General features: G+C 41.6%; 1 protein-coding gene across 1 annotated transcript in view; it reads right to left on the reverse strand.

Annotated features, from left to right (window-relative positions):
* Positions 1-23,684, reverse strand: part of C10H12orf40 (chromosome 10 C12orf40 homolog) — a 106,663-nt gene that overhangs the window by 27,375 nt on the left and 55,604 nt on the right. Inside the window, 1 exon segment of the mRNA XM_029955512.1 lies at positions 23,194-23,254. Within this exon segment, the coding sequence (XP_029811372.1) occupies positions 23,194-23,254 (61 nt within the window).

The raw sequence follows: 23,684 nt of genomic DNA on the forward strand, positions 1-23,684 counted from the left end.
GTTTTTATCAACTTAAAATGGACCATTATCAATATAAATTGTTTTATATAACCCTCATGGTAACCACAAAACAAAAGCCTATAGTAAATAAACAAGACAATAAAAAAAAAAGAATCTAAGCACAACACTATAGAAAAATCATTAAACTACAAAGGAACAGAGCAAGAAAAGAAATAAAGGAATTACAAAACAACCAAAACATGATGAGCAAAATGGCAATAAACCCATGTCTATCAATAATTACTTCAAATATAAATGGACTAAAGTAAATTTCTCCAATCAAAAGATCCAGAATAGCCAAATGGGTTTAAAAACAACAACAAAAAAGATGCAAGTGTACGCTGCCTTTGACAGACTCATTTCACCTATATGGACACATACATACTGAAAGTATGGAAAAAAGGTATTTCATGAAAATGGAAACCAAAAGAAAACTGAAACAGATACACATATATCTGACAAAACAGACTTTAAAACAAGACTATAATAAGAGACAAAGAAGGTCATTGTATAATGAACAGGGTGAATCCAAGAAGAAAATAAAACTTTTGAAAATATGTATGTACTCAACATAGGAGTATCTAAATATATAACTGTAGAAGGCTTTAATACTCCATGTTTATCAGATCTTCTAGATAGAAAATCAATAAGGAAACACTGGTCTTAAAGGACACTTTACACCAGATGTACTAAACGGACATATACAAAGTATTTCATCCAAAAGCAATAGCATGTACATTCTTCTCAAGCACATACTAAATATTTTCCATGACAGATTGTACATTAGGCCACACAACAAGTCTTAATAAATTTAATTAAGACTGAAATCACATCAAGCATGTTTGCAAATTATAATGATATGAAAATAAAAATTACAAGAAGGAAACTGGGAAATTCACAAATATATGGAGATTTAGACAACATGCTCCCAACCAACAGATGGATGAAAAAATAATTTTAAAAATGCTTAAATATCTTGACACAAAGATGGAAACATAAAATACCAAAACTTTGGGATGCAGTAAAAACAGTTCTAATTGGGAAGTTTGTGGTGATAAAAAACCTACATTAAGAAACAAGAAAGATATCAAACAACCTAACTTTATATCTGAAGGAATTAACAAACTAATATACGTAGTAGAAGAAAAGTAAGTAACAAAGATCAGAGTGAAAATAAATGAAGTAGAAACTAAAAAGACAATAGAAAAAATTAATGAAACTGAAAGCTGGTTGTTTGAAAAAATAAAAGAAAATTAACAAACTGTTAGCTAGATTTGACAGGGAAAAAAAGAGAAAGGCCTCAAAATCAGAAATGAAAGAGGCGATGTTATCACTGATAACAGAGAAATATAAAAGATCATAAAAGACTACTACAAATAATAATAAACCAACAAACTGAATGACCTAGAAGAAATTAATAAAGTTCCTAGAACATACAACCTACCAAAATTGATTCATTAAGAAATCAAATATATGAATACACCAATTACTAGTAAAGAGAATGAATCAGTAATCAAAAATTCCCCCCAAAATAAGAGTCCAGGACTAATGGCTTCACTGGTGAGTTCTATCAAACTACCAAACATTTAAAAAAGAATTACTACCAATCTTTCTAAAGCTCTTTGAAAAAAAAAAAAATAGAGGACATAGAACACTTCCAAACTAATTTTATGAGGTAAGCATTACCCTGATTCCAAAAACAGAAAAGCACACCACAGAAAAGAAATTAGAGAACAATATCCCTAATGTAACATATATTTAAAAATCCTGAAAACAATTAGCAAACTGAATTTAACAATACATTAAAAGGATCATATACAATGATCAAGTGAGATTCATTCCAGGAATGGAAAGATGGTTCAACACTGAAGTATAATAACCATATAATCATCTCAAAAGATTCAGAAAAATCATTTGAAAATATTTAACATTCACTCATGATTAAAACTCACAACAAATGAGCATAGAGGGAATGTACCTTAACTAAATTAAAGCCATATATATATTATAGCTAACATCCTACTCAAAAGTACTTAAAGCTTTTCCTCTACGACCAGGAACACAAGGTTGTCTACCCTCACCACTTTTATTCAACATAACACTAGAAGTCCTAGTTAGAGTAAGGCAAGAAAAAGAAATAAGACACATACAAAACAGAAAGGAACAATTAAAATTATCTTCATTTGCAGATAAAATGATACTACATATAGAACACCCTAAATATTCTATCAAAAAAACATTAGAAATAATAAATTTTGTAAGCTCCAGGATACATAATCAATATATAAAATCAATTGCATTTCTATACACTAATATCGAACTATAAGAGAAAGTAAAGAAACAATCTGATTTACAACTGCATCAAAAAGGATAACACACCTAGAAATAAATTTAATCAAAGAGGTGAAAATACGTACACAGAAAACTTTAAGACATTGGTGAGAGAAACAGCACACACACACACACACACACACACACACGAAAAAAGAAGACACAAATAAATGGAAAGATATTCCATGTTCATGATTGAAACAATTCATCTTATTAAAATGTCCATACTACCCAAAAGCAGATCTAACGCAATCTGTATCAAAATTCCAAGGGTACTTTTCATGGAAGTAGTACAAATAATTCTAAAATTTGTATGGAACCACAAAAGACCCTAAATAACCAAGGCAATCTTGAGGAAGAAGAACAAAGCTAGAAGCATCATACTTCCTAATTTCAAACACTATTAAAAAGGTACAATAATCAAAATAATATGGTACTGGCATAAAAATAAGCATAGACCAATAGAACATAAGAGAAAGCAGAGAAATAAATGTATGCGTATATATATATATATATATATATATATATATATATATAAAAAATGGCCAACTAATTTATAACAAAGGACCCAAGAATGTACAATAGGAAAAGGACAGTCTCTTCAATAAATGGTGCTGCAAAAACTAGATAGCTACATGCAAAAGAATGAAAATGGATTCCTATATTACACCATATACAAAAATCCACTCAAAATGGAATAAAGACTTGAACATAAGACCTGAAACCATAAAGTTGCCAGAAGAAAACACAGGAGATAAGCTCCTTGACATTGATCTTGGCAATGATTTTTTGGATTTCACACCAAAAACAAAGGTAATTAAAGTAAAACTAAACAAGTGAGACTACATCAAACTAAAAAGCTTCTGCACAGCAAAGAAAACCAACAACAAAATTAAAAGGCAACCTACACAATAGAAGAAAATATTTGTACACCATTTATCTGTAAAGGGGTTAATATCCAAAATACATAAATAACTCCTATAAATCAAAGCAAAAAACCAACAATGTAATTAAACAATGGGCAGAAAAAGTGAACAGACTTTTTCCCAAAGAAGACATATAGATGGCCAACAGGTACATGAAAAGAATGCTTACTTATCATGAATCATTAGGAAAATGCAAATCAAAACCACAATAAAACAGCACCTCACATCTGTTAAAATGGCTAATACCAAAAAACAACAACAACAAAAACCCCCATGAATTAACAAGTATTGGCAAGGACATGGAGAGCAGGAAACCATTGTATACTGTTTGTGGGAATGTAGATTAGTTAGCCACTATGTCAGACAGTATGAGTATTCTCAAAATATGAAAAACAGAACTACCATATGATCCAACAAATCCACTTCTAGTAATTTTTCTAAAGGAAATGTAAACACTAACTCAAAGTAATTGTCCTCACTCCCTTGCTCACTGCCATTATTTACCACAGCTAAGACATGGAAATGAATTAAGTGTCCACAGATGGAAAAATGGATAAAGAAGTTGCAAAGGAATATTATTCAACCATTAAAGAAGAAAATCTTGTCATTTGCAACAGGGATGGAACTTGAGGGTATCACGCTAAATAAGTTAGAGAAAAACAAATACTATATGGTCTCACTTATATGTGCAACCTAAAAAAATAAAAAAACAAACTCAAAGTGGATGCCTGGGTTGCTTGCTGGTTATGTATCCGACTCTTGATGTCACCTCAGGTCTTGATCTCAGGGTTGTGAGTTCAAGCCCCAGGTCGGTCTCCACACTGAGCATGGAGCCTACTTAAAAAACAAAACAAAGTATAGATTCAGAGAACAGACTGGTGGTTTCAGAGGTGAGGTTGATTATGGGCAAAAAGGATGAATGAAGGCTCTTAAAAGATGCAATTTTCAGTTCTAAAATAAATAAACTCTGGGGATGTAATGTACAGCATGATGATTATAGTTAGTAAAACTGTATTGTATATTTAAAAGCTGATAAGACATATTAAAAGTTCCCATAAAACTTTTTAAAAATGTTTTTTTGGGGAGGGGGGGTGGGGGGGGCAGAGAGATAGAGACAGAGAATCTGAAGCAGACTCCACACTGTTAGCACAGAACCTGATGCAGGGCTTGGACTCATGAACTGTGAGATCATGACCTGAGCAGAAGCCAGAAGCTTAACCGATTGAGCTACCCTGGTGCCCCAGAAGAAATAAAATTTTAACTGTGGTGTGGTAATGGATATTAACTAGACCTGTTCTGGTGATCATTTCACATTTTATACAACAAATCATGTTGTACACCTGAAAATAACAAATCGTTATATGTAATTATTAATTTAAAAATTATTATTATACTCCTCCAAGACCTTGTTCTCTTCTATTCCCTTCCACATCCAACAAAAGGATCTTGGGAAAACCCCTATTTCCCCATTCCCTAGTATGTGCCATCCAACAAAGTTTTGTTTGCTCCTCTCTGCTCATTAATTCTGCCTCAAGAAGAACCACCTGTTTTGATTTTACCCAACAAGTGGGAAGATAGAGCCCTTTCTTCTGCTCCTACTCCTTCCCTCTTCCTTTCCTGTGTTGACTCCTGCCTTGGTCGCTCTTGGAGAATTTAAGATTTTGGCCAAAGTTCCACTACACCTTTACCCCTGTTCCTGAATCACAAATTATAAACCCCATGCCTAGTCTACACAAGGAACTCCTAATAGCACCTGATTCCCTTTAGGCTCAACCTCAATGGGCTGATTTTCTTTTTCAACTTGCTCTAGCCACATTTAAGCTGTCATAGCTATAACCAAAAAGAGGGTTATTTTTTAAAATATTCTAAACTGCTGACAATTCCTTCTTTGAGCGAATATATCTATATTACTCTTTATTTATAGTCTGTCAAGTTGGTTTCCATATAACACCCAATGCTCTTCCCCACAAGTGTCCTCCTCCATGACCTTAACTCCCCTTCCCCTTTCCCCCCTCCAGCCATCAGTTTGTTTTCAGTATTCAAGAGTATCTCATGATTTGCCTCCCTCCCTCTCCCTAACTCTTTTTCCTCCCTTCCCCTCCCATGGTCCTCTGTTAGGTTTCTCCTGTTAGACCTATAAGTAAAAACATATGGTATCTGTCCTTATCCACCTGACTTATTTTGCTTAGCATGACACCCTCAAGGTCTATCCACATTGCTACAGGAATGGCTAGATTTCATTCTTTCTCATTGTCATATAGTATTCCATTGTATATATAAAGCACATCTTCTTAATCCATTCATTATTTGATGGACATTTAGGCTCTTCCCATGATTTGGCTATTTTTGAAAGTGCCACTATGAACATTGGGGTACATGTGCCCCTATGCATCAGCACTTCTGTATCCCTTGGGTAAATCCCTAGCAGTGCTATTATTGGGTCATAGGGGAGTTCCACTGATAGGTTTTTTTTTTTATGTTTTTTATTTATTTTTGAGAGACGAAGAGAGATAGCGTGAGCAGGGGAGGGTCAGAGAAGAGAGGGAGACACAGAATCCGAAGCAGGCTCCAAGCTCTGAGCTGTCAGCACAGAGCCTGATGCGGGGCTCGAACCCACGAACCATGAGATCATGACCTGAGCCGAAGCCAGCTGCTCAACTGACTGAGCCACCCAGGCGCCCCTCACTGATAGTTTTTTGAGGAACCTCCACACTGTTTTCCAGAGCAGCTGTACCAGTTTACATTCCCACCAACAGTGTAGGTGGGTGCCCATTTCTCCACATCCTCACCAGCATCTATAGTCTCTTGATATGTTCATTTTAGCCACTCTGACCTGTGTGAGGTGGTATCTCAGTGTGGTTTTGATTTGTATTTCCCTGATGATGAGTGATGCTGAGAATTATTTTATGTGTCTGTTGGCCATTTGGATATCCTCTTGGGAGAAGTGTCTATTCATGTCTTTTGCCCATTTCTTCACTGGACTTTCATTATTCGGGTGTGGACTTTGGTGAGTTCCCTATAAATTTTGGATACTAGTCCTTTATCTGATATGTCATTTGCAACTATCTTTTCCCTTTCTGTCAGTTGTCAGTTGCCTATTAGTTTTCTTGATTGTTTCCTTTGCAGTGCAGAAGCTTTTTATATTGATGAAGTCACAATAGTTTACTTTTGCTCTTGATTCCCTTGCCTTTGGAATTGTGTCGAGTAGAAAATTGCTGTGGTTGAGGTCAAGGAGGCTGTTTCCTGCTTTCTGCTCCAGGGTTTTAATGGTTTCCTGTCTCACATTCAGGTCCTTCATCCATTTAGAGTTTATTTTTGTGTATGGTGTAAGAAAGTGGTCTACTTTCATTCTTCTGCTTTTTGCTGGTCCAGTACAACTAGCATCATCTGTTCTTTTTTCCACTGGATACTCTTTCCTGCTTTGTCAAAGATTAATTGGCCATACATTTGTGGGTTCACTTCTGGGTTCTCTATTTTATTCCATTGATCTATGTGTCTGTTTTTGTGCCAATACCATACTGTCTTGATAATGACAGCTTTGTAGTAGAGGCTAAAGTCTGGGATTGTGATGCCTCCTGTTTTGGTTTTCTTCTTCAATATTACTTTGTCTATTCAGGGTTTTGTGTGTGTGTGTGTTTCCATATGAATTTTAGGATACTTTGTTCTAGCCTTGAGAAGAATGTTGGTGCAATTTTGATTGGAACTGCACTGAATTTGGGTAATAATGACATTTTAACGTTTATTCTTCCGATCCATGAGCATATTTTTCCATTTCTTTGTGTCTTCTCCAATTTCTTTAATAAGTTCTCTATAGTTTTCATCATACATCTTTTACATCTTTAGTTAGGTTTATTCCTAGGTATTTTATGGTTTTTCATGCAATTTTGAATGGGATCAGTTTTTTTATTTCTCTTTCTGTTGCTTCATTATTGGTATATAAAAATGCAACCAATTTCTGTATGTTGATTTTGTATCCTGCAACTTTGCTGAATTCATAGATCAGTTCTAGTAGGCTTTGGGTAGAGTTGATCGGGTTTTCCACGTAGAGTATCATGTCATCTGCAAAAAGTGAATACTTGACTTCATCAGTGCTAATTCTGATGCCTTTTATTTCCTTTTGTTGTCTGATTGCTGATGCCAGGCCTTCCAGCACTATGTTAAACAACTTTGTTGAGAGTGGACTTCCTTGTGTTCCTGATCTCAGGGGGAAGGCTCTCAGTTTTTTCCCATTGAGGATGATATTAGCTGCGGGCATTACATAAATTGCTTTTATAATGTTTAAGTAAGTTCCTTCTATCCTTTTCAAGGGTTTTTATTAAGAAAGGATATTGTATTTTGTCAAATGCTTTTGCTGCATCTATCGACAGACTCATATGGTTTTTATCTTTTCTTTTGTTAATGTGATGGATCACACTGATGGATTTGCAAATATTGAACCAGTCTTGTAACCCAGGAATGAATCCCACTTGATCATGGTGGATAATTCTTTTTATATGCTGTTGAATTCGATTTGCTAGAATCTTGTTGAGTATTTTTACATCTGTGTTCATTAAGGATATTGGCCTGTAGTTCTCTTTTTTTGTTGGGTCTCTGTCTGGTTTAGAAATCAAAGTGATGCTGGCTTTGTAGATGAGCAATTTTTTGGAATACCTTGAGAAGAATGGATATTAACTCAGCTTTAAATGTCTGGTAGAATTCCCCTGGGAAGCCATCTGGCCCAGGGCTCTTATTCGTTGGGAAATTTTTGATAACTGATTGGACTTCTTCATTGGTTATGGGTCTGTTCAGATCTTCTATCTCTTCTCAATTGAATTTTGGTAGTGCATGCGTGTTTTGGAATTTGTCCATTTTTTTTTTAGATTGTCCAGTTTGTTGGCATGTAATTTTTCATTGGCATATAATTTTTCATAGTAATCTCTGATGATTGCTAGTATTTCTGAGGAATTGGTTGTAACAGATCCATTTTCAATCATGATTTTGTCTATTTGGTGTTCTCTCTTTTCTTTCTGAGGAGTCTGGCTAGAGGTTTATCAATTTTATTTTTTCAAAGAACCAACTCTTGGTTTCATTGACCTGTTCAATTGTTTTTTGGGGATTCTAAATTGTGGATTTCTGCCCTGATCTTTATTACTTCTCTTCTGCAGCGTTTGGGGTGCTCTTGCTGCTTCCCTTCTACTTCCTTTAGGTGCTCTGTTAGATTTTGACTTTGCGCTTTTTCTAGTTTGTTGAAATAGGCCTGGATTGCATTATACTTTCCTCTTAAGACTGCCTTTGCTGAGTCTCAGAGAGTTTGGATTGTTGTATTTTCATTTTCATTTGTTTCCATATATTTTTTAATTTCTTCTCTAATTGTCTGATTGGCCCAATCATTCTTTAGTACGGTGGTTTTTAACTTCCAGATTTTTGGAGGTTTTCCAGTCTTTTTCCTGTGATTGATTTCAAGTTTCATAGCATTGTGATCTGAGAGTGCGCATGGTATGATCTCAATTCTTTTGTATTTATGGAGGGCTGCTTTGTGACCCAGTATGTGATCAATCTTGGAGAATGTGCTATGTGCACTCAAGAAGAAGGTGAATTCCCTAGCTTCAAGATGCAGAGTTCTAAATATATCAATTCCATCTGTTCCAATGTGTCGTTCGGGTCCATTGTTTCTTTAGTGATTTTCTGTCTGGCTGACCTATCCATTGCTGTAAGTGGAGTATTAAAATCACCTGAAATTAGCATATTCTTATCAATAAGATTGTTTCTATTTGTGATTAACTGTTTTACATATTTGGGTGCTCCTGAATTCAGCACACAGATGTTTATAATTGTTAGCTCTTCCTGAAGGAAAGACCCTGCAATTATTATATAACGTCCTTCATCTCTTGTTACTGCCTTTACTTTAAAGTCCAGTGTGTCCATATAAGTATGGCTACTCTAGCTTTCTTTTGACTATCAGTCACATGATAGGTATTTCTCCATCCCCTTACTTTCAATCTGAAGGTGTTTTCAGGTCTAAAATGTGTCTCTTGTAGACAGAAAATAGATGAGATTTTGGTTTTTTATCCATCTGCTACCCTGTGTCATTTGATTGGAGCATTCAGTCTATTTACATTCAGTGTTATTGAACAATGTGGGTCTAGATTCATTGTGTTCTCTGTGGAGTTCATGTTTGCAGTGGTGTCTCTGGTACCTTCTGTTCCTTGCAACATTTCCCTCATAGAGTCCCTCTTAAGATTTCTTGTAGGGCTGGTTTGGTGGTGATGAATTCTATTTTTTTTTTAAACGTTTATCTCTCCTTCTATTCTAATGACAGACTTGCTGGATAAAGGATTCTTGTCTGCATATTTTTTCTGTCCATCATATTGAAGATTTCCTGCCATTCCTTTCTGGCCTGCCAAGTTTCATTAGATAGGTCTGTAACCACTCTGATAAGTTTCCCTTTGTATGTTAGGGCCCTTTTATCCCTAGCTGCTTTCAGAATTCTCTTTATCCTTATATTTTGACAGTTTCACTATGCTGTGCTGAAGGTCGATTTGAGTTACATCCTAGGGGAGTTCTCTGTGCCTCTTGAATTTTAGTGTCTATTTCCTTTCCCAAATTGGGGAAGTTTTTGGTTATAATGTGATCAAGCACTCCAGGAACTTTTTCTCTTTCTTCTTCAGGAATTCCTCTGATATGGATATTGTTCCATTTGATTGTATCACTCAGGTCTCAAATTCTCCTTTCATGCTCCTGTATCAATTTCTCTTTTTCTCGGCTTCTTCTTTTCATATAAATGTGTCTCCTAATTCACCTACTCTCCTCTCTGCCTCTTTAATCCATGCAGTGGCTGCCTCCATTTTATTATGCACCTCATTTATAACCTTTTTTAACTTTTTAAAAGATATTTTGATGGTCCCTAGTCTTTGTATCAATAGCTTCTCTGATGATTTTTTTTCAAGCCCAGTGATTAATTTTATGACAATTGTTCTAAATTCTTGTTCAGTTATATTGCTTATATCTGTTTTAAGCAGTTCTGTGGCTGTGACTTCTTCCTGGAATTTCTTTAGAGAGTTCTTTCATTTTGTCACTTTGGCTAGCTTTCTGTCTCTTGTCAGTTTTAAAAGCTCATTATACACTGTGCACCTGTTAGTATGGCTCTATTAAAGGAGGCTCATTTACTCTCCAGGGACTGTTGTTTCAAAAAGTGTTCTTTTAATGATGTCTCTGTTTCTCTTGTTGTGCCTTTATTTTATTTTCCTACTCAACTGTTATTTGGGACTCTCCACCATGTGTACTTTGGCTTATTTCTTGAGGTAGTCCTTGAAAAGGAAAACAGACAAATACACTGGGAACAAAAGCACGGAAACACATAGACAAATCAGACAAGAAACCAAAAGGGGAAAGTGTTTGGCCTCAGAGGCAGGTAGGACCTTCAGGCACCCATATGACAAGAAGCCACTCATTACCTCAACACTCCCCCACCCAGAGACCTTCAAGAAACCATTCATTGAACTTTTCTGCCTTGAACAATAAACACGTCCCCTCGCCTGGAACAAGAAACAGCTACCAACAAATTACCTTACCTAAACATATCAATGCTTCATAACGCCCACCCCCAGCCAACACCATAAAAAAACAAAACAAAACAAAACAAAACAAAAAACACACTACCCCACTCCTGGGCGCAACTTCTCTAGCCCCTCTCTGTATGGACCAGTGAACCTTGCCTGGAGCACTCCCAATAAAGGCTTTTGTTACTTCCATATTTGGCCTTGGTTTCTGCATCATGTTCACTACATTACATTTGAGGCCAAAACCCAAGAGGAGTTTTGAGTCCCTGACCTCAGTCAGGGGCCACTCCTCTCCCTCAACAAGGACTTCACCTCTCCAAATATTTTGACAGGGTAAGAGCTTGTATGAACGGCATGTGTGTGTATGTGTGACTCCACCAGATTTTCTCTTATGGAGTCTGACTGGGCCTCAACCTGCGGTCCCATGGTGACCTCATAAGACTCAAGGTAGAATCAGGCCCAGTGCCTGATCTGAGTCAGGCGCTTATACCGATCTGCCAAAGCCAAGAGGCACTAATTCCCTGTGAGGGAAGCGGTCAGGCAGGCAAACTGACCCCTTCTCCTTCCTTGTTTGTTTGTTTGTCTGTCTATCCTCTCTGTCTTAAAGGAACAGTTAACTGATTTCTTCCCCGGTCTCCTACCCTCTCCTGGGATCCCTGTCCACAAACGCAACCACATCAGGGATATCCCCCATCATTTGTGACTCTGGGCCTGATCGACTGGGGAGACATCCTTAGTCCTCCACTGCTCTTTCTCTCTCCTTCATCCGCAAATGGAGTTGCAGACTGAGAGACGCCTGTCGTCTGTCTCCATTTGCTGGGTGAAAAGACCATGAGAACAATTCATTCTAAATTCAACCCAAAGACCCCCTCCTTGGGATGCCTTCTTGTTAATTTCAACCGGTTGGGATTTTCGGAGGATCTTAGGTGTAAACGCATCATCTTTTTCTCCACTGAGTCCTGGCCTCAGTACAAACCAGACAACCAGTCTCTATGGCCACCTGAGGGGACCTTCAACTTCCAAATTTTAATGGATCTGTACAATTTGTCAGAGGACAGCTAAATGGCCTGAGGTCCCATATATTCAGACCTCTGGGATCTATGTTCTTGCTCCTCCCTCTGCTCCTCATGCTCCACGACCCAAGTTCTTTTGGCCAGAACCCCTCCATCCCCTACCAGAGAGTAGAAAAACACTCCGTCACCTCTCTCCAACCCTCCTGAAACTCTGTCACTTCCCTCTCTGCCCTATGACAGCCCCATACCCTAATCCTGATCCCCTACCTCCTTCGGCCCCCCTCTCTACAACCTGTCCCACCACTACCTACACCACCCACCTCTGTCCCCCCTCACTCCTCTACCAGCCCCACTACAACCCCTGACATCCTGGACCCCGTTCTCAAACAGTCCCAGACCTTAACCTCCTCTGCCCTCTTAGGGAGATTGCTGGGGCTGAAAGTGTGGCCTGGGTCCACGTCCCTTTCTCCCTCCAGGACTTATCCCATATAGAAAAGCGCTTAGGGTCTTTTCCCACTAGTTCTGCAGCCTATATTAAAGAGTTCCACTACTTCACCCAGGCTTACGACCTCATCTGGCATGACATTTTTGTCATTCAGGCATTCACTCTCTCCCCTGAAGAGTGAGACTGCATCCTGGCAGCAGCCTGGGACCATGCAGACCAAGCCTACCTCACAGACCCCACTATGCCAGTAGGGGCCCTCGCCGTCCTGACGGCAGACCCTGTATGGGACTATCAGGCAGGACAAGACGGCTGAGGTAGATGAGACCAAATGCTTCAGTGCCTCTTGGCGGGAATGCAGGCTGCCTCCAACAAGGTGGTCAATTTTGATAAGGTAAGGGAAATTTTACAAGGCACAAAGGAAAACCCTGCTCTTTTTCTCAACCGCCTCACTGAGGTGCTCACTCAATACACCCGCCTTGACCCCACTTCCCCCACTGGAGCCATGGTTCTCACTACCCACTTCATTACCCAGTCAACTTCAGACATCTGTAAAAAAACTAAAAAAGGCAGAGGAGGGCCCCCAAACCCCAATACAGGATTTGGTGAAAATGGCATTTAAAGTCTTTAATGCTCGGGAGAAGATGGCTGAAGCCTGTCACCAGGCTCACATAAAGCAGAAGGTAGCACTTAAAACCCAGGCCTTGGTGGCAGCCCTAAGGCTGGGCAGGCCCCAGAGGCCAACAAATGGGGGTTCTCACAAAGTCCACCCCGCCAGGGGCTTGCTTCAAATGTGGTACTGAGGGCCACTGGGCCCACCAATGCCCCAACCCAGGGACCCCAACCAGGCACTGCCCAGCCTGCCAACAGGTGGGGCACTGGAAGTCAAAATGTCCTTCAGTCAGATTGTCTTCAGCACGTCAACACAGGGGACCATCTGACCACACAAGTCCCTCACTAGAACTCTTCGGGCTGGCAGATGACTGACAAAGACCGGACTTGGGGAACCCCCCCCCCCACTCTCGCCAAGCCCAGGGTAATGCTCCAGGTAGTGGGTAAGTCCCTTTCCTTCCTTGTGGACACGGGGGCTACCTTTTCTGTTTTGCCGTCTCACTCGGGGCCCTACTCTCCCTTCACCAGTCTCAGTAGTGGGGATTGATGGCACATCCTCTTGCCCAATTAAAACCCTTCCACTTTCTTGCTCACTTGATGGATTCCCCTTCTCACACTCCTTCCTGGTTATTCCATTATGTCCTGCTCCTCTCCTGGGACGTGATCTCCTCCAAAAACTGGGGACCTCCATTTGTATCTGCCCCCCTTCTGCTCAAACCACTCTTTTACTGATGCCTCTTCTCTCTCTGGACCCGAGGTCCCACATCCCTTCCCTCCCCAACCCTATCAACCCATCTGTTTGGGACTTCCAAACCAGTGGTTGCCTCTCACCACCAACCCGTCCATGTTCACCTTAAACAGGGAGCTGGCTTTCCCTTGTGGGCCCAAATCCCCATATCAGAGGCCCATAGACAGGGCCTTAAGCCTATCATTACCCACCTATTAGAACAGGGGCTCCTTATTCCTACTAACTCCCCTTGCAACACCTGCATTCTCCCTGTCTGCAAACCCTCAGGGGCCTACCAGCTGGTCCAGGACCTCCGCCTCATAAATGAGGCAGTAGTGCCCCTACACCCAGTAGTCCCCAGTCCTCATGCCCTTCTCTCTCACATTCCCCCTTCCACCACACACTTTACCATCCTTGATCTCAAAGACACCTACTTCAAGGTGCCTCTATACCCAGACTCTTACTTTCTGTTTGCCTTCACTTGAGAGGGCCCTGACACCCACACCTCCACTTAGCTTACTTGGACGGTCCTTCCACAGAGTTTTAGACATAGGACCCACATGTTTGGACAGGCCCTCTCCAGAGACCTCACGTTCTGCGATCCAGAGCCAAATATCCTCCTCCAGTACGTGGACGACCTCTTACTTTGTAGACCTTCCCTCCATCACTCTCAAAAAGGGACCGCCACTCTCCTAAACTTTTTGGGTGCATGGGGCTACCACGTTTCTTCATCTAAGGCACAACTATGTACTCCCTCTGTCACATACCTAGGAATTTCCCTAACCCCCACCTCCAAGGGACTCACCACCGATTGCATCCAACTTCTGTGGGATCTCCAATCTCCCCAAACCGCAGATCAGATCCTTTCCTTTCTGTGACTGGTAGGGTTCTTTCGACACTGGATTACCAATTTTCCCATCCTGGCCAAACCCCACAGGGCCACTTAAAACCCCAACCTTGGTTAGACAGCATTTTTCAAAACTCCAAGATACCCTAACCATGGCCCCTACTCATACTCTCCCCAACTCCTCTCTTCCTTTCCACCTATTCACAGATGACTACACAGGAATAGCTACAGGTCTCCTGGCTCAACCAGTAGGCCCCATCTACTATGCCATCGCCTTTCAAAACAACTAGATCCTACTGTTAGAGGGTGGCAGCCTTGCCTCTGCGCTTTGGCAATGGCTGCTGAACTCACAAAAGAGGTCCTCAAGCTCACTCTGGGACAATCCCTAACAGTCTTTTCCTCCCATCACCTCACTGAATTCCTAGGCCATAAATCTCTAGCCCACCTCGAACCTTCTTGAGTCCAACTGTCCCACCTTCTCTTTATCGAAAACCCACATCATTCCACTGCATTCCCCTGCACTCAGTTCACCCACTCTCTTACCCACTCCCACCCACAGCCATCTCCTTCACATTCTTGCCACCAACTCAGAGGCCCTTACCTCCCCTTGCTCTGGTCTCCACAACCAGCCTTTACCACATGCAGATCATATCCTTTTTGTTAATGGCAGTTCTGTACTTGGACCTGATGGCTGGCGATAAGCAGCTTATGCAGTAGTAACTTTAACCGATACCACTGAGGCAGCTTCACTCCCAAAGGGGTCAACCTGCCAAAAGGCCAAGCTCATAGCTCTCACCAGGGCCCTTCAACTCTCCAAAAGACACAGGGTTACCATCTACACTGACTCCAAATACGCTTTTCTCATTGCCCACACACACTCAACTCCCTGGCAAGAGCGTGGCTTCCTCACCACAAAGGGAACCCCAGCAATAAATGGCCCCCTCATCATGAGACTTTTAGAGCCACTCCAATACCCTAAAGAGGTGGCCGTTGTTCACTGTCGGGGCCACCAGTCTCCCAAAGACCCTGTTGCTCAAGGAAACTCATGAGCTGATTCGACAGCCTGAGGACTCACTACTGGCCCTCCACCAGCCCTAATAATGTTCCTGTCTACCCCACATCAATCATGCTTTGAGCCGGCTAAACAAGCCACCTTAATTTCCATGGGAGATATAGAAACAGACAAAGGTTGGATATTTGTGGAAAATAAACTGGCTCTTCCCCGGAACCTGGCACCCACCATAATTGGTGATGTACATCAGTCCCTCCACATAGGCCCTAAGGCTCTTTATCAGTTCTTAGAACCTTTACTTCACTTTCCGGGTCTCCAAGAGACCATACAACAAGTGCACACTGCCTGCTCCGTTTGATCAGCAGTAAATCCCCAAAGGGGGAAAATTCATTCCTGTACCCCTACATACCAACGCCAAGGCCACCAGCCCAGAGAAGACTGGAAAATTGACTTTACCCCGAGGCTCCACCATAAGTCTCTCTGGTACCTCCTCACCTTTGTTGACACTTTTACAGGATGGATAGAAGCATATCCCACCTCCCATGAGACGGCTGATATAGTGGTCTCTATACTCCTGGAACACATCATCCCTAGGTTCGGCCTCCCACGGACCATCCGATCTGACAACAAACCAGCCTTCATCTCCAAGGTGATCCAACTAGTCTCTGAGGCACTCCAGATCTCCTGCAAATATCACATCCCTTACCGCCCACAATCCTCAGGTAAGGTTGAGCAGGTCAACAGCCTACTCAAAGATCATCTCACCCAACTCACCCTCCAGACCCACATCTTGTGGCCCTCTCTACTCCCACTGGCCCTTACCCAACTCCACGTCACTCCCCGCACCCCATCGGGCCTCAGTCCCTTTGAACTCTACAGAAGGCCCTTCTTCTCAGCCACAATCTCGTTAACACCCCTCCCTTCATAAGCTACCTACCCTACCTATCCCTCCTCTGAAACCTCCTTAGGCAGCACACAGACAACTATCTGCAAACCCCAGACAGCAAGGAGGACCCACTTTCTGAAGCCCCCTTAATGCCAGGAGATCGCATTCTCCTTAAAGAACTCCAACCACACACACTCAACCCTCAGTGGACCAGGCCACGTACTGTAATACTCACCACACCTTCTGCAGCCAAACTTCTGGGTCATACCTGCTGGTACCACCTGTCTCGACACAAATGGACACCCCCTCAAGATGAATGGTCTGCCCCACCCCTGGGGCCTACTAAACTCCACATCTGCTGCAACCCTCCTTCTCTATCTCCTAACCCTACCCCCAACAACCTCCAAATCTCCTAACCCCTTCCGCTGGCATTTCCATTTACAGGAGACATGGTCCCAAGACAACACTACCTTTACTAAACTCTTAACCTATGCAGACTGCCAACCTGAGGGTTGCCAAACTTCCATCTCCCTAAAGTTTTCTGCTTTCCACTTGACCACCCGGGGGTGGTCCAACCTGGCAATCTTTTTCACTTATGATCAGACTGACCAGTCATGTCACACCAAGTGGATCCAGACCAATGGCAGCTCCCCCTACATTTATCGTAAGATCCACATAGTCCAACTGACATCCGGGGCATTCTCCGCCATCACTATCAGCTCACCACCAATGGCAGATCAGAATAGTACCTAAACATCCCTGACCCCTGGGATGACAGGTGGGTTAAGGGGGTTGAGGGAAAAATATACAGGTGGAGCACTGACTCCTATCCCACAGGCTCTCTCAAAATTTTCCGAATATACACCCATGTTATCATGGAAGTCTTTCCTCCCTCAATACCCAATCTGAGGCCATCCATCATCAGGAAAAGGCCTTATTAACCAATCTACAGCCTTGTCACCCTTCCCAAAGAGACCCCTTCTCTTGGCTCACCTTAGTTCGCCAGGAAACTCCATTAGCCAATATCACAGGCATGACAAATCTTTCCAACTGTTTTATGTGTGCTGCTTTAAATCACCCTCCTTTAATTGTGGTCCCCCTGCCCTTGCCTATAACTCCATTTCTCCAGTGCCCACCTCTATGCCATCTCAAATTAGCCTTCACAACATCCCCTTACCCCAGGATCCCCTAGCTCTACAGTTTCCTGTCTGCTACTCGATCCCCAACATGGCCATCTGCAACACCACCCTCACCAAACCTGCCCCCCCCACTATGCTTCTCCCAGGGGGTTCTTTTGGTGTAACAACACCCTTTCCAAAACGCTCAACTCTAATCAAACTCTCTTGTGTGTTCCTGTCTCCCTCCCAACTCACTCTATATGGCAGAGCTGAATTTCTCCTCCTCTCCTCACCACACCCAGTCCCAACTCAATCCAAATGAGCAGTTTTCCTACCCCTCATTGTAGGGGTTTCCCTGGCGTCATCTCTGGTGGCTGCAGGGTTGGGTAGCAGGCTCTTATTCATTCTACCAGCACGTCTAGGGACCTCGCTGAAAAACTTCGGCTGGCAGTTGAGGCCTCAGCAGAGTCCTTGGTGTCCCTCCAACACCAGATCACCTCTGTCGCTCAAGTGGCCCTCCACAATCGCCGTGCCCTTGATTTCTCACCACAGACAAAGGGGGAACCTGCCTTTTCCTCTGGGAAGAATGTTGCTACTACATCAACGAATCTGGGGTGGTCAAAACCAACATCAACGTCCTCACAGCACTCAAGGAGGACCTCCAATGTCACCAACAGCAGCCAAACCCCATATCTAATTTGCGGCACTCCACTCTCCCAACCTGGTTAGTGCCAATTCTAGGGCCCCTCCTAATCCTTTGCCTTTTACTAATGCTGGCTCCTTGCATTTTAAAGTTTCTCCAGGAACAGATCCATGAGGTCTCTCGGGTCACAGTCAATCAGCTCCTACTACACCCTTATACCCGCCTCCCAACTGAAATCCCGACCACCAATGAGACCCCACACTGCCTCTCACCAGCAGGAAGTAGCCAGATTTGAGTCGGTGCCCTTCATACCAAAAAGGTCAGGATGTTTGGCCACGGAAGCAGGTGTAACCTTCAGGCACCCAGACAATAAGAAGCTACTCACTACCTCAACACTCCCCCACCCAGAGTCCTTCGAGGAAACCATTCATCGAACTTTTCCACCCTGAACAACGGACACGTCCTCTCCCGGAGCAACTGATTTCAGTTCAGGTCATGATCTCGAGGCTCACGGATTGGGGCCCGCATCAGGCTCTGTGCTGACAGCTTGCTCAGAGCCTGGAGCCTGCTTCGGATTCTGTGTCTCCTTCTCTCTCTGACCCTCCCCCACTTGTGCTCTGTCTCTCTCTTTCAATAATAAATAAATGTAAAAAAAAAGTATTAATACTTCATACCACCCTCCCCGCCCCGAGCCAACACCATAAAAAAAAGCACTACCCGGCTCCCAGGCCCAACTTCTCTGGCTCCTCTCCATTCGGATTAGTGAACCTCACCCAGGAGCCCTCCCAATAAAGGCTTTTTTAAACTTCCATATTTGGCTTTGGTTTCTGTATCACAGTCACTACATTATGGAAAGGAAAAGGAGGAGGAAAAGGAAAAGGAAAGGAGGGGACAGAAACAACAAAAGACAATAGTCTAAAAGCATATAACCAGCCAAAGAAAAAGATAAGAATGAGATAAGGGAAAATATATCTGGACGGCAAGAAAAAACAAAACTTCAGCTCTTCCACACCGATTGGCATGGTTTGGTGTAGGTAGGTCTCGGGGGCTGCTCTCTTAAGGCCCCACCTTGGTGGTTGAGGGAGAAGAATGGCGGCACCCCAAATCCTTCTCAAACCAATCACTGTAAGCCACTCTTTTGAGTCCAATCTCCCTGTGCTGTGGATGAGCGAAGTTGTATTTTCCAAGCCCCGCCTTGTTTCCAAATCTTAGTCCATGCACTTTAATGCCACTGCCTGAGATAAGATGTATTCCCGCTGGTGGCCGGCTTCCCAGATGGGATGGAGTAGGGAGAATCAGGGAGCTGTTTCTCCTGGAGCCGCCTGGACTAAGCGCTGGCGTGCCGAGCCCCAGGAAGAATGTGCCAGCTACATGGAACAGACTTCTCTCCCAGCATCCAGCAGTTATAATGATATGATGTGATTATGATAGTAATATCCCTCTCCGTCCCTGGCCGAGTTTTTTTCTCTTCTCTAGAGACAGTTCTATGAGCATTTTCAGTCTCTCTTTCTCTTCCCCTTGTCTTTCCAGGGCTCCACGTGCTCTCCTCAGCTCACCCCAGCTCTGCATTGGGCTGGGGCTCCCTCCTCTCCACACCACCAGGGCCCGGCCCGTTTTTATTTCCCCAGTTCACACTCATTCAGGCACCTTTGAGTTTGTCTTCTTTCTGGACTCTGTGTGTTTTCCTCCCACTCTTGCAGATCAGAGTCTTGTGGCTTCAGTCCCTCTCAGTTTGATAGATGTGGGCTGGTGAAAATTACAGAGCTCCCTACTTCTCCGCCATCTTGCCCCTCCTCCCGGAGATCTTATTTGTTGAATTCAAATACATCTCTGCTCATAGAAGCTTTGCAGAGAACTGGAGGATTTTGAAGAGAACAAATTTCACCCTCCTCAGCCATTCATTTTCCTATTCTGCAACCAATGTCCTCAATTCCTTCCACTACCCATCCTCCACATGACCTAAAACAGCAGGTGTCAGGGGAAGCCTCCCAGCTACTACGGCTTCAAGGGACAGTGCGGCACTGGCTATATTGTTCTTCTTTTAATATTAATTTATTTTGAGAGAGAGAGAGAGAGAGAGAGAGAGAGAGAGAGAGAGAATCCGAAGCAGGCTCCAGTCTCTGAGCTATCAGCACAGAGCCCAATGTGGGGCTCAAACCTACGAACTGTGAGATCATGACCCGAGCCAAAGTCAAGGCACTCACCTGACTGAAACTCCCAGGTGCCCCACAATTATTTCACTCTTATTTAATAATCTAAGATGAGTTTTCCTGGTCAGTACTTCTCCTCCAACTAGTGATTTAGAGACTCAGTCCCTCCCATCTTGTAGCTGCAAACATCCCTTAGGATGTCACTACCATCCAGCTATCACATAAGGGGTAACACGGAGAAATAATCCCCACTTTTTACAGTACATGAAAATGATGCACATCACCACTCATAACATTCTGTCTTGAGATCTAGGCACATAACCAAACTTAGTTGCATGGAAGATTAGAAAATGTGCTTCTTGGCTGGGTAGCCTTTTCACAGTAACACAATTTTTTATTCATTCATCTACTGATGGACACTTGGGTTGTTTCCATATCTCGGCTACAATAAACATTGGGGTACATATATCTTTTCAAATTAGTGTTTTTTGTTTCCTTGGATAAATATCCAGTAATGGCATTACTTGACTACAATATTTCTATTTTTAACTTTCTAAGGAACTTCCACACAGTTTTCCATAGTGGCTGCACCAATTTACATTCTTGCAAGAGGCCCACACTGGCTTCTCTTTTTTTTTTTTCCATAAAACTTTGTTGCCATTGGATTCATCCTTAAAGATGGGGATGAGGGCATCAGGATACACAGTGACATGGTCCAGAAGCTTCCATCACTTTAGGAGACAGACAAGTGAAGAAGGCGAAGGGGAAGAGGAAGTAGGAGGAGAAGGAGAAGAAACGGGAGAGGAAGGAGGGGGAGGAAAAGAAGAAGTGCTGTCGTCATTTCATTATCTTGGAGCAGAGTGGCACTTGCTCAGAGGATCTCGGGTTCTACAAAAGGAGTTTCTTGAAGATCCTACAAGAACCCTGGACATAATAGAGGGTCTTCAATCTGTTTTTCATTCATTTGTTGATAAACACTTGGGATGTTTCCATCTTTTGCTATTGTGAATAACACTGCAACAAACACTGGCATACACACACACACACACACACACACACACACTTATTTCTTATCTTTCTTATCTTTTTGATACTGGCCATTCTGCCTGGTGTGAAGTCACATCTCATTGTGGTTCCATTTTGCATTTCCCTGATGATTAATGATACTGACATTCTTCTCATATGTTTGTTAGATATCTGTTTGTCTTCCCTGGAAAATATGTCTGCTTAGGTCCTCTGCTCATTTTTAAATCAGACTGTTTACTTTCCTGGTGCTAAGCTGTATGAATTCTTTATATATTTTGGATACTAACTCCTTATTAGATATACCACTTGCAAATATCTTCTCCCATTCAGAAGGCTGAAGTTTTGTTTTGTCAATGGTTTCCTTTGCTGTACAAATGCCTTTTATTTGGGTGTATTTTGGTTCACTTTTGCTTTTGTTTCCCTCGCCTAATCAGAAACATGTTGCTAAGGCCAAGAAGAACAAAGCTGAAGGTATCACAATCCCAGATTTCAAGGTTACTACATAGCTACAGCAATCAAAACAATATGGTGCTGGCACAAAAACAGACACAGAGATCAGTGGACCACGATAGAGAGTCCAGAAATAACCCCTCAACTATATGGTCAATTAATGTACAATAAAGGAAGAAGGAATAACAATGGGGAAGAGTCTTTTCAATAAATGACATCTGGAAAACTGGATAGCTACATGCCAAAGAACAAAACTGGGCCACTTTATGTACACCATATATAAAAATGAACTCAAAATGGATTAAAGATCTAAATGTGAGAACTGAAACCATAAAACTAAAAGGAAACTTAGAAGAGGTGTCTTTTACTAAGTTCCTACTAACATTTGTAAAAATCTCAAATGGAGCAATGTATCTAAATGCACTAGGTTCTTTTTTTCTGTTTCAGGCTGGCTCCTATAGCTTCTTAAATATAGGTTCCATGTCCTTTCATCTCTGTACCTTTCAAAGTCTGGTATATAAAAGAATGTAAGCTTCAGAAGAACAAAAACTTTTTTTCACCACTGTTGCAACAGTGTCTAGCTTATAGGAGACCCTCAATAAATTCTATTATATGAATACACAATATGTATTCAGTGCATATTTATCAAAGAGAAAAAGAAAAACACTTAGTATATGTGAAAATACAGTGTCAGGTAAGAATCTGAATCCTGGTTTGAGTGTGTTACCTTGAATAAGTTCTCTAATCTCTCTGAATTTTGAGTCTCTTTTGCATTGAAGATCTTATAGGATCAAGCTCTTAGAGATTAGAAATAAAGTACTTAAAGATCCTAGCACAAAGCCTGGACTGCTGAAACAATCATACCCTTATTATGAGCAGCAGTTACAACTTACATAACTAGTGCTCATAAATCTTACTGTATTCTTAAACATATAACTATGCTGAGCATAGGATATTGAAACCTAAATGTTTTCATCTTGGAAAAAATTTTATAGGACTTATTTAAAAAATTTTTAAGTATCTAGATTGCTTTATCTTAAAGCATGTTATAGTTTCTAAAAGGGTGTTAATTTTATTTCTAAATCTAACCTGTAATTTCCTCAAAGTAAAAAATAAAACAATGAACAAGATATTTTTTGATAAAAACTAATTAAAAATTGTTTTTAATGTTTATTTGTTTTTGAGAGAGAGAGAGAGAGAGAGAGAGAGAGAGAGACAGAGCATAAGTGAGGGAGGGCAGAGAGAGAGGAAGACACAGAATCTGAAGCAGGCTCCAGGCTCTGAGCTGTCAGCACAGGATGTCAGCTCAAACCCATAAACCATGAGATCACAACCTAAGCCAAAGTCAGACACTTAACCGACTGAGCCACTCAGGTACCCTGATTAACTATCAATCAAAATAAACTGACAATACTAAAACATGACATAGTACAACTGACTTAATTGGAAACATAATGTAAGATGTACTTTACCTTATCAAATTTCAAGTCCCATGATGTCTTAGAATGCAATTCTTCCGAAGAGATATTACTCCTAAGGATCATAAATAAGATGTTTTTTAAGTGTGCTTTAATCCTACTGAAAACTATTATTCTAAATTATTGTTTCCAAAGTTGGTTTCAGATCAGAATTACAAGGGAAGCTTTTCAAAAGACAAAGATTCATAAGCTCCAACCTAAAGTGCTTATTTATTATATGTGAATCAAACTTGGTATTTTTAATTTTAAAAAATCACCCCTTCAAGTGATGTGGACCTGTAGCCAGATTGGGGAACCATGTTCTTTACTTCCATAAAGTACAATCTAAGATTCAAGGCCTATCATGTTGTTTTTTACTCAAAAGTTTCTGAAAATTTGGGTATATGTCATCAAAGTAGCTAACTTGTTGGCTTTAAAAGTTGTGAATCGGGGCGCCTGGATGGCTCAGTCGGTTAAGCCTCCGATTTTGGCTCAGGTCAGCTCTC

This window comes from Suricata suricatta, chromosome 10 (assembly GCF_006229205.1).
Source record: "Suricata suricatta isolate VVHF042 chromosome 10, meerkat_22Aug2017_6uvM2_HiC, whole genome shotgun sequence".
Taxonomy (NCBI): domain Eukaryota; kingdom Metazoa; phylum Chordata; class Mammalia; order Carnivora; family Herpestidae; genus Suricata; species Suricata suricatta.